At 42.7% G+C, this 10,248-nt stretch overlaps 1 protein-coding gene across 4 annotated transcripts in view; it reads right to left on the bottom strand.

Annotated features, from left to right (window-relative positions):
- Positions 1–556: 556 nt before the first annotated feature.
- Positions 557–10,248, bottom strand: part of OSBPL9 (oxysterol binding protein like 9) — a 58,100-nt gene continuing 48,408 nt past the window's right edge. For 3 of the 4 annotated variants that reach the window (XM_066192808.1, XM_066192809.1, XM_066192810.1), the window contains 15 exons: positions 9,558–9,651; positions 9,005–9,106; positions 8,396–8,555; positions 7,597–7,709; positions 7,220–7,338; positions 5,850–5,935; positions 5,441–5,609; positions 4,329–4,413; positions 3,937–4,047; positions 3,484–3,547; positions 3,227–3,367; positions 2,264–2,342; positions 1,835–1,926; positions 1,319–1,454; positions 557–1,223 (listed from right to left, as the gene is read on the bottom strand). In XM_066192808.1, coding sequence (XP_066048905.1) covers positions 1,149–1,223; positions 1,319–1,454; positions 1,835–1,926; positions 2,264–2,342; positions 3,227–3,367; positions 3,484–3,547; positions 3,937–4,047; positions 4,329–4,413; positions 5,441–5,609; positions 5,850–5,935; positions 7,220–7,338; positions 7,597–7,709; positions 8,396–8,555; positions 9,005–9,106; positions 9,558–9,651 — 1,626 coding nt within the window. In that variant the 3' untranslated portion in view covers positions 557–1,148. The remainder of the gene's footprint in view (positions 1,224–1,318; positions 1,455–1,834; positions 1,927–2,263; positions 2,343–3,226; positions 3,368–3,483; positions 3,548–3,936; positions 4,048–4,328; positions 4,414–5,440; positions 5,610–5,849; positions 5,936–7,219; positions 7,339–7,596; positions 7,710–8,395; positions 8,556–9,004; positions 9,107–9,557; positions 9,652–10,248) is intronic. The other variant, XR_010722479.1, reaches the window with a different exon arrangement.

Here is a 10,248-nt window from a genome sequence, read left to right as displayed (position 1 = left end):
CTGTGGGCTCTGCCTTTGTGTTCAGCCTGGCTTGTACCATCCCTGCAGTGCTGCAGCAGCTCCTCAACAGCAGTGACAGCTCCTCAGGAAAGGATCTGCAGCGCGCCCGGAGCAGTGACAGTGGGCGGGAGGGGGAGAAAAGCCCGAGGCTTCCATCTCACACTGCTTTTTTAGTTTTTCTGTATGTGCAACATAGACAAAATTAAGATGAAAGCAAATAAAAGCTAGACTTAACTGTGGAGAGAAAAGTAGTTTGATTGCTACATCTAGCTACTTACTCAATCATCATTAACTGTAGCAAAAGCACACAATTCAGAGGTTCCTGAAGTGCGGGCAAGGCTGGATGTAGAGTCCAGAAAACTTCTCCTGTGGATGCTGCAAATGCTCATGTTGCAAGTTCATTAACTACTTTAAGAAGTAGGTGTAGCTGCAAGGATTATTCCAGTGAAAAAAACAAATAGTGCTAATACATTTCAAATAATCAATTTATCATGACTCAACTGAAAGCAGTCTTCCTGCAAAGGTTTATTATGAAATAAATAAAAAGTCCATAAGAGAAGTTTGAAAAATCTATTTTATGAAGCTTTAAGATGCATTGGGTAGAATTATCTATGGTTACATTTCAATCTCAAAATAACAAAGTTATTTTGGGCAAGACACTGAAATGCCAAAAGATTTGATTATCATACAGGTGGAAGATAACATTTATGTAGCATTTTCTAACAAATTGTCCCATCAGAGGAATCCTCATATTTACACATTGCAAACATCAGCGAGATTTAAATGACATCTTGCATTTTGTTTCTTGCTTTTTAAATATGTAGGACCCAGGATAATTATGCAACTGCTCCCACCGCCGCGGCCTTCACAGTGGTTACAGAGTGTCTGTGCCCCAGGGCCCAGCCTCTCCGTGCTGCAGAGGCAGCAGGAGCCGGGGCACGGCCACCAGAGCCAGCCCCTGCCCGGAGCTGCTCAGCCTCTCGTGAATTGCTTTGTCTGTCTCAGTAAGTCCAGTATCCCTGAGATAGGAACCACTGCAGCTGGCGGGGTGGGGCTGTGCCGTGGACGTACACGATCGCTGGGGGTGTCAGGGCTCAGCTGCCAGCTCTGCTCAGCCAAGGCTCGAGGCTGTCTGGCCTCAGCGCCCCTCAGTGCTTGCCGGCAGCCAGGCGCTTCAGCAGCGGCTCATCATACACCCAGCACTCCCCATCCTCGTGGAATAACTGCAAAGGAATAACCACGTGTAAGCTTTTCATGCCTCAGACAAAGGAACAAAGGCTGCAGGCCGAACTTCACACCCTGGTGGAATAAAGCTCACCCTCGTTTCCCACGAGGTCTCGTTCTCCTTCCTGGCCCTGGCCTCGGCTCTCTGCCGCTCCTCAAGCGCGTGCTTGGCGGCCGTGGCTGCGTCGATGTCTCTGATCTTCAGGTTGTAGGTCACGTCCTTCCATAAGCTTGGGAGAGAAAGGGCAAGGGAGGCTTTTATGGGAGCAGAGTGCTACAAGTTGTAGACAACAGCAGTGAATAAAGGCAGATCTCAGGTTAGAGAAAGGGCAGAAAAGCCCTCGGGCTATTTGATATCTGTGCTGTTATGGCAGGAGGGAGGAGGCTGTGCTGGAGCTCTCCAGACCTCCCTGAACATTTGATCCCAATTAGGAAGTGACTGGGAACTCCAGGTCTCCTCTTTCCCCTTAAATCCCCAGCCTGCCTGTACCTGGGCTCAGGGAGAGCAGAGCATGCAGTGCTTGGATCAGTGCAGCTTTATTCCCTGTACTGCAAACTGGAGTCTAACTAAAACAAAATCTTAATGTTCCCAGTTAACTGAAGTTCTTACCAGCGAGACTCAAAGTCGTCTTGGTCCTCCAATTTCCTTACCTTCTTCTTTATTGTAGGCATTTTCTTGGTATCTATAAAGACAGCATTCTCCTGGAGTGGAAGATGAAAAAGAAATAAATCTATTCAGTTCTTCAGCTAGACTTCAAATTTACACACCCTCCCACTCCAGTACACTGGTTAGCAGAAATACATGGAACATGGTAATTCTTCAGATTCTCTTCTTGTACAGAAATCAAGCTTCCTTAAGAATAAATGAACAAGTTTTATCCCCAGTTCAACATGCTTTTGGGCAGCCTCATAGGAGGTTCCAACTATTAATGGTTGTTAAAAATAAAATACCAAACCTACAAAACCACCCCAAACCCACTTTCTAAGTACAATCTTGTATTTCTGATGAAAAGAGAATAAAGAAAGCAAGCTGTGTTACCCCTGTGGAGTACTTTGCATACATGACCCCATTCCATTCTCCTTCAATGGAGCAGAAGGGTTTCTTGTCATTTGGAGAACTAAAGAGAAACAAACAGTCATGTCTCAGCTGTATTACAGCAACTGAAAAATCCTAAAGGATCCAAACTTGGTCCTAGTTTCTGTAAAGCCTGGTTTCTATCAGCCAAAGTGTCCATGCCCAGCACAGAAGAGAGGAGGGTTCTGTTTACAAGGGGGCAGTTTGGCATGAATGAGTTACATAAACCTAAACAGGAAGCACTGATGAGGGTAGAACAGATCTTGCCTGAGGGCTGGATCTGAATTTAGTTTAGGAAAGCAATTACAGGCCTGCCACACAGATTTAGGGTGGTGAGTTCTAGCTTAAAAAGGTTTTGCAGTCCGCTCCTTCCCCAGACTAGAGGGAAACAAAAGACACCAGCTTTTAAATGGCATCTATCAATGTGTCAACGATTTAAAACCAAGTTCAACCTCGTTTTGTCAGCATCCACTTGCTGACATCACAGCACGTCTCCAAATACGATGGGAATCTCTGCTGAATTCTCTGTGCTGGGTTTGTGCACAGGGTTTACCCAAAATCCACCAAACCAGAGGTAAAAATATGTGAAATTTGCAGCAGAGCTGTAACTGACACACTGTGAACAAACAGTATCCCAAGGCTTGCTGTAGTGTTTGTATTAGGAAATGGAAACACTTTTGATAATTCAGGAGAGCAAAGTTCCCTTTGGGAATCAGCTGAGGATGTTTTCAAGCAGGATAAAGTAGGGCACAGGCCTGTGCAGCTTCCTCTCACAAATTTGGCTCTAGAATGGCCAAGTCCATGACAGGTGATCATAAGCTAAGTTTCTTTTGGGTGTTGCTGCTTCAGCATTTTACACTCTTGACTGTCTTGTTAAAACTGCTGGCATTTAAGGAAGGAAAAAGTGAGATGAAGAAAGCTGCTTACAAAATTTCAGCTGTAATTCTGTGCTTCTTTCCTCCATAAAATGGTTTTGTGTGGAAGACGATGGAAGCGTTGTAACCTGTCTTTGAGCAACTAATGCTGCACTCCCCACCAAGCTCTATCCATGGCACAGTGAGAATAGACCTGCAATTAGAAATGTATAAATGCACATAATTATAAGCTCTCGACCAGTAAATACTAAAAAATTAAATATTACAAGGCATTAAAAAATGAAAATACCAATTAGAGCATTTACTTGCCTTCCATAGCCATTAGGAAAAGTCAAAATATAGTGTTCATCATGATCTAGGCATGTAACACACCCTGTTAAAGAAAAATAAAAATGGATTTTAAAAACATGAAGCAAAACCTGTACAGAACTTTTCATGATGATCTCATGAAGTACGCCATTAAAAACAGGTGCCATGAAAAGGAAAGGTGAGGAGCTTCATTTTAAATGGATGCTGAGAATGCCCAGCTTCTGGAGGAGGCAGGGATGGCTGAATTTTTGGGAAAAACTGAGCCCCTAGGAGTTTTCAGCACACAGAATGTGTGGAAGGAATCTCTGATTCTCAGACACATAAGCTCCAGTTACATAAATCCAACCATTGCTTACATTTAGTACGAAGACTTTAAATAATTTATGTAAATTTTTCTATGAAAAATCCTAGTTGCAGAATTTCTCCTCTGCTGTTCAATTTACACACACGTACCTTGCCCTATGTTATGGACCCCAATAGACATTCCTAGGAATTTGGACTTGGTCCATATGTGAGCATTGAACTGTATCCTCTTGCTAAAACACTCTGCGTAAAATGCTGAAACTGAAGAAAAAGGCAGGTATTAAAAACAGCAGCACAAGACATTGATACCTTTGTTTCCAAATCCATCCCTTGGGAAATATCCCCAGGTGCCTCACACGTATGTGGCAACAGTTTGCAGTTAGTTTCTCACAAAAGCAGTTTAAAATTTTTCCGCCTTTATAAATTTTCAGCTTTCAAATCGGGAGAGAAAGTCCAAATCCAAGATTTAAGCCAAGAGCTGATTTTACCGTCACCCCTCTCCAGCTGGCACCTCCCCTGGCAAAGGGACTGTCACAACTTACTTGGAGGATGGTGAGAGACCTGCTCTGCCACAAAGGTGACGTTGCTTTTACTGACCCAGGGGACTGGTCCTTCTGAGACCGGCTCCTGTGGGACAGGGGAGAGAGAGGATTCCATCACCCCCAGTGCCTGCAAACACTGGAAGCTTCCCAGAGAAGCTGCCTCCATCTTTAAAGGCTTCTAAAAATGTATTTCAGGACTCCCTAGTCCTGTCTATGATCCTTTTTTAAGGATCTACTATAGTACCATAGTTTCTACTCTCTGATTTTTAAGTATAAATGTCTTTAATTGTCCCCAGAAAATACAGGTAAACTGAAAGATTCCTGTATAAACCCAATTAGAAAATAATATTTAAGTGGCAGAAACAGTTTTTAGTTTTGCTTCTGAAAAAGTCTGATCTGCATACTAATAATGATCAGATTTCATGTACCACAAAACCATAAAGTAATATTCATTTCCTGTGGCACAGAATGTGAAGTGTAATTAATTCATGGTTAGAAGCAATGGAAGCCCAAATACAACACTGCCTTTATGCCAGCAAATTGGAGTGCAAATATTCACCTCAGAAACAAGATCTGAGCAAGCAAACCAGTGGGAAGCCAAGAAAATGGGAAAAATACAGAGTTTATACCCCAATAATCAGATTGACTTAGATGTATTACAATGAGGCTACAAGAAGCACCTCACAACAGCGCCTCCCACACCATCCCTGGCAACTTCCTAAGGCAAGGAGCCTAACTGAGATGACAAAAGAGAAAAACAACAAAAAAAACCCCACCCCACTGGGGTGCATTGTTTTAAAACATAAAAACAAAAAAATCAGAACTTTGGGAATAAACAAATTTATCATCAGTGCTCTGAAACGGTTCAGGGAAAAACTGAAAATATCAACCCATCAAGTAGTTCTTTAAAGAACAGTAAATTTTGTTATGCAAGATATTTTATTCTTCTGTCCAAAGAAAACAAGGAAAGCAGGGGGAGAATTGGTTAAGAAATTGCTACAGTTCGTAGATTTGCTACTTAAGCACAGCATAATCCATTTCAGTCAGCTAAACAAAGCTTTGGGCTGCATCTCTGCATTCTGGGCTCCAAAGAAACCCCAGGAGAAACTCACCACATCATCTTCAGTGCCAGGCAACACCCAGTGGCATCGGAAGATCTCCCCCAGAATGGGATTGTAAGGCTTTTTAGCAACTGACCCTTTCCTTCCTGCATGGAAAGCTGAGAGGTACCATTTAACCACCTGAACCATCCTCTCCTTGGGATCCTTCTGGTCACTAATGCTACAGAGAGAGGGGAAAAAAAAAGGACAGGCAGAGTGAAATATAACCAGGGAGCTTGGATACAGGAAAGCTTTACGGGTGCTTGGTTGTTCTACAACTAGACGTTTGGCTGATTTGACTGTTTGTGAAGTTTAAACCAAAATCCAAGCAATACTCTTCAAGACTACCAACTTCTGGCAGCCCACAAGGGCCACAACCAGCACGAGAATCAGTGAATGCTCCTGTTTCAAAGTGAAATACCTGACAAACAGGTCCGGATGTGCAAAGAAGTCAGCATACATTTCCAACAGCGACCTTCTTTCCAGGATAAACGTTGGAAGAACAACCTGAGTGAAGAAAAACAACTCATCTAGCTGAAGGTATTTGAATATCCTGTACAAAAGCCAACTGTAAATAGCAAACGGAGCACCGACAGCATCATGTGCTCCGAGCTGACTGAGAGCTCACCAATGAGTTCTGACATATGCAGGGCAGTTGGCATCTTCCACAAACCCTAAGGTTCAACAGGAACAGCCTCATCCTACATGGATTCTAGTCCCACTCTGAGCACATCAAAATCTGTTCTGAATTACAGTATCACTGCTGATTTAATTTCATCTCTGTGAACACTGTCAATTTTCAGTTACAGGCACTCACAGTCCCATCCTGGTACATGTCTCTATCAAGATGAAGGTTAAGCTCTTCTCTACCACCTCCCGAAGGTCCATTCTTGTAGATCTGCTCAGTGTGATCCACTGTCAATTACTGTTGCCGACATGGTACATGCTCACAAAGATTTCTGGCAGCCTAACTTGAGATCAGTAATTTTCAGCTATCCCAGGAATTCCCAGAACAGATACAGTCTGGATCAATTCCTATTCAGAACTGCCAGAAACCTTGAGCAGTTTGCTTGTGAGCTGCTGGCTGTTTCCCCAGAAAAGTGTTATCTTTTTATTATCTACTGTTCAATCCAGGCTGGACAGTTCAATTCATCCACTTAAGGAAAAGGATTGATCTCTCCTGGCCTTTCTCACTCTGGAATTACTTGTTTAAATTTATCCAAGCTGCCTGGGAAGACCAACACTTTGACAATGCTGTTCATTCTGCCCTCAGACAGACACCAGCATGAATCTCATCTGTGAAGAACCCAACCCCTTCCTTGCCAGACATAAGTGTAGCATTTCAAAATACACAGGGAGCTTATTCACTCATTTAGATCCCAACTAAGCAAAGCTTTTCACTATATGGTTACTTCTGCCTTTTACTTTATGTTTTCTTGAACGTCACCATACCTCAGGATCTTGTCTCTTTGCTCTAGGAACTAAAGACAGGAGTAACATTTCAGCATTCCCCTTATGCCAGCTTCACAAGCATTCCAAGAATTAGGTTCAAAGAGAACAAACAGCCACTTTCCATAGCAAACCATTTTCCCAAACAGATTTTAGCATCTGGATATACTTACTCCGCAGCTACTTTTCCCCTTCCAGCAAGAACTCCAAAAGTACCATGCTAAAGAGATTACAGCTTAACTAGCTCTTAGGACAAATATGCAGTTAAATTATGTAACCTTTTTTTACACAGAACTCAGTGTTTACTGCCCCTCCCATCCCCATGAACACCAGCAAGTTTACCTTGGTTAGGTCCATGCCTAATCTCACTTGTGACAAGAGATGCATGATAACACTTTTGTGCTCCTCCACCGACTCTCCTTCCCCATCATCTTCTCGATCATCGGGAGGATCAAAGAGATCTGAAAGACCAAATGGCTTTTGTTTTCCTCTAAAACTTCAAAACCAGACTGTATTTAATTAGAACATACGTAACTGTGAAAAAACAGAGGTTTTAAATCCTACAATTCAGCAGTTTTCCATTAGTAAAGGAACAGTAGCTAAACCACTTCCCATAAGTACCTTGCCATATATATATATGATCCTGCATATATTGACCCAGTTTACACATAGATTAGCAAACAATAACTCCTTACTGAAAGTTCCCACAGGCCACTTACCAGCATCATTTGTGCCATTAGACATGGAAGAGTTGAGGGACTCCGTGGTATCCGGACGTTTCAGGCTGCTCCCTGTGCTGCTCCGAGTCAGGACTGCAGCAGACCCTGAAGAACTAAAGAAGAGTAATAAATTCTCACAGTTCAAATTAAGTAATTCAGGCCAAATTCTTGTCATTTGATATTCACAGACAAGGAACTTAGTGACAGACATCAATATATGTGCAGTGGCAGACATTAATACACATGGTGCATGCTAATTCACAGAAGGCTCGGAATGGAGTGCAGCTGAAGGAATGGGACAGCCTGCAGCCTCAGATAAACACATGAAGGCAGAAAACAGCTGACTAATCCCTCTTTGGAATGTGTACCATCTCCTGAAATTAATTTTCCAATTAATAAAAAATGAAGAGTAAATAGAGATTTTGGAGAAAGGGTGCCACCTTCAAAGAATATCTTTTAGCAAATGTGTGAGGGAATTGGCCATTTAACCAAAGGCTGCAGGAAATGCATGTGAAATGCACCATGGTCTCAGATTACAGCTCTGAGCTGGGGGCTTCCAAAGTTTGGTCTGTTAGAGTTTGTCAATATATATCTGAAGGAATGGGAAGGAGCAGAGGAAGAAACTGCCTTCCTCACAGACACCTGTCTGTGGCTGAGAGCACCGGTGATCTCACTCTGTTACACAAAGTGGCTTTTTTACCTCCCCCACCTTTTTTAACCAATTTCTGCAAGCAGACAAGCCATGCCCTTGTAGACACAAACTGCATTCAGCCCACACTGCACAGTGTCAGCGACTTACTCCATACATCGCTTTGGGGAAGAACTGCTCTGGTAGAATTCATCAGCATCATAGAACTCATCCTCACTGCTTGAGTAAGAAAAATCTGGGACTGTATTTGGAGACAGGTTGACATGGCTTGGAGAGGTGAGACTGCTGCTAGGTGCTGACTGCCCACTTCCTGTGGAGTATTAAAGATTACAGACTCAATAAAAATAAATTCTTTCAAAATCTACTTAAACAAGAATTGTTCAAATCTATAAAGACCAATGTGAACTCAGAAGAGGGACATACAAAATTAAAAGCAATAATTAGGCAGGTTCATACTGAGTTTAACAGATGACAAAAGGGAAGTCACTACAAGGCAAATGAAGAGCACAGAACACCAGTAAAGTTTAAGGGACATGTTTTCTCCAATTACTGCAAGATTGCAATGCTAGGAGACAAAGGGAAGCTGGTAAAACTCGTGCAAATTGCGTATACGTGGTGGGGAAAAGAGCAGCATTACTGGTTTTAACAAAACATTGAAATTGGTGTCGATTAAAAGCAAGATGTAGGTCAATATACTGTTGCCTTAATGACTAATTACAGGGTTTCTTGTATTTCAGTAAAAGTTACCCAGGACTGTACCTGTACTATTTGGTGTTGGAGTCTGATTTCCCAGCGATGCTACTACAGGTCCCACCGGCAAAGAGGAGGGTCGCTGCTCTGACTTGCACAACTGAGCAGGTTCTAGGGGATATTTTGATATGTTAACCCCAAAATTCAGAAGGAGATTCCACATTGTTTCACCTCACCTCCAAAAATTAAATCATTTTCTATAAAAGCCATTCAGACAGAAAGATGTGCAGCCATCACTTTTACATAGATCCTTTTATTAAGCAAAGACGGCATTGAAAAAAAGATGCAGTTGTTTAGCTAGAAAGCGTTTGCTGAATATGATAGTTTCATTATTAAAAAGAGAGTTAGAAACGCAAGCCTGTAACTGAGAGCAAGCAAAACACATCAGCTTCTCCTCGGAACCAGGGGCAGGTTGGTGAGAATGCTCCTGCAGCTCTTGCTCAGCCCCTCTGAGCTGAGTGTCCAGCACTGAGTGCAGGGTGCCCTGTCCTGTGTGACACGGAGCTGTCCCCTCCCCACCGCACTGCAGTCACTGCCCTGCTCCTGGCTGCTCCCAGCCTACCTGGAAGTGTGACAGCTTGGGAAGGCATCGCGCTGATCCCCGACGGCTCCAAGGGGCTGGGCTGATACACGGCGTCCACAGGGTTGATGGTGCTCTAGGCAAGAGAAGGAAAAGCACTTTTTGGTTTTTTTTCCCCCCAATTAAAACAAAATGAAGCATAGATAGCAAGAACATTGTGAGCATGAGAAATGCCCAAATGCAAGAGAGCGAATCCCTGAGAGAGGAAGTAAAACACAAATTGACAGTTGAGGACATGAGAAATACTTTCGAAGCGGTAATATTTTGATTCTTTACACAGACTTGCACACTAAATTCAATTTGATGCAGATTTGAAGCATCCTATAAAGAATTCTTATTTCAGGTTCTTGCTTCTGGTATGCCACCCAATGTCCATTAATTAATAATGCATGCAAAGAGTGGAAAGTTAGATGCAAATTATCTGGGCAAAATTAGGATAGGTCATCTGTGTTTTCAATTTTTTAAATTTTTTTTTTCAAAAATTCACTTGTCCAGACCACAGCAGATCAACCCATGAATCAAAACAAGAATCATCAGCATGCCTAGAGCCATGAAGCAGCTTTGTTGCCAAAATTCTTCCCAAAGCAAGCTGACAGTGTTCAGTGCAGCTCAGCAGAGGACATCTCAACCTACATCTGAATGTGGGCACTTGGAAAAGGAAGCACCAGGTCAA

Source organism: Chamaea fasciata, unplaced genomic scaffold, assembly GCF_029207755.1.
Source record: "Chamaea fasciata isolate MVZ Bird 193981 ecotype frontalis unplaced genomic scaffold, bChaFas1.0.hap1 SCAF_10, whole genome shotgun sequence".
NCBI classification, from domain to species: Eukaryota; Metazoa; Chordata; class Aves; order Passeriformes; family Sylviidae; genus Chamaea; species Chamaea fasciata.
This window is presented reverse-complemented; position numbering and strand designations above follow the sequence as displayed.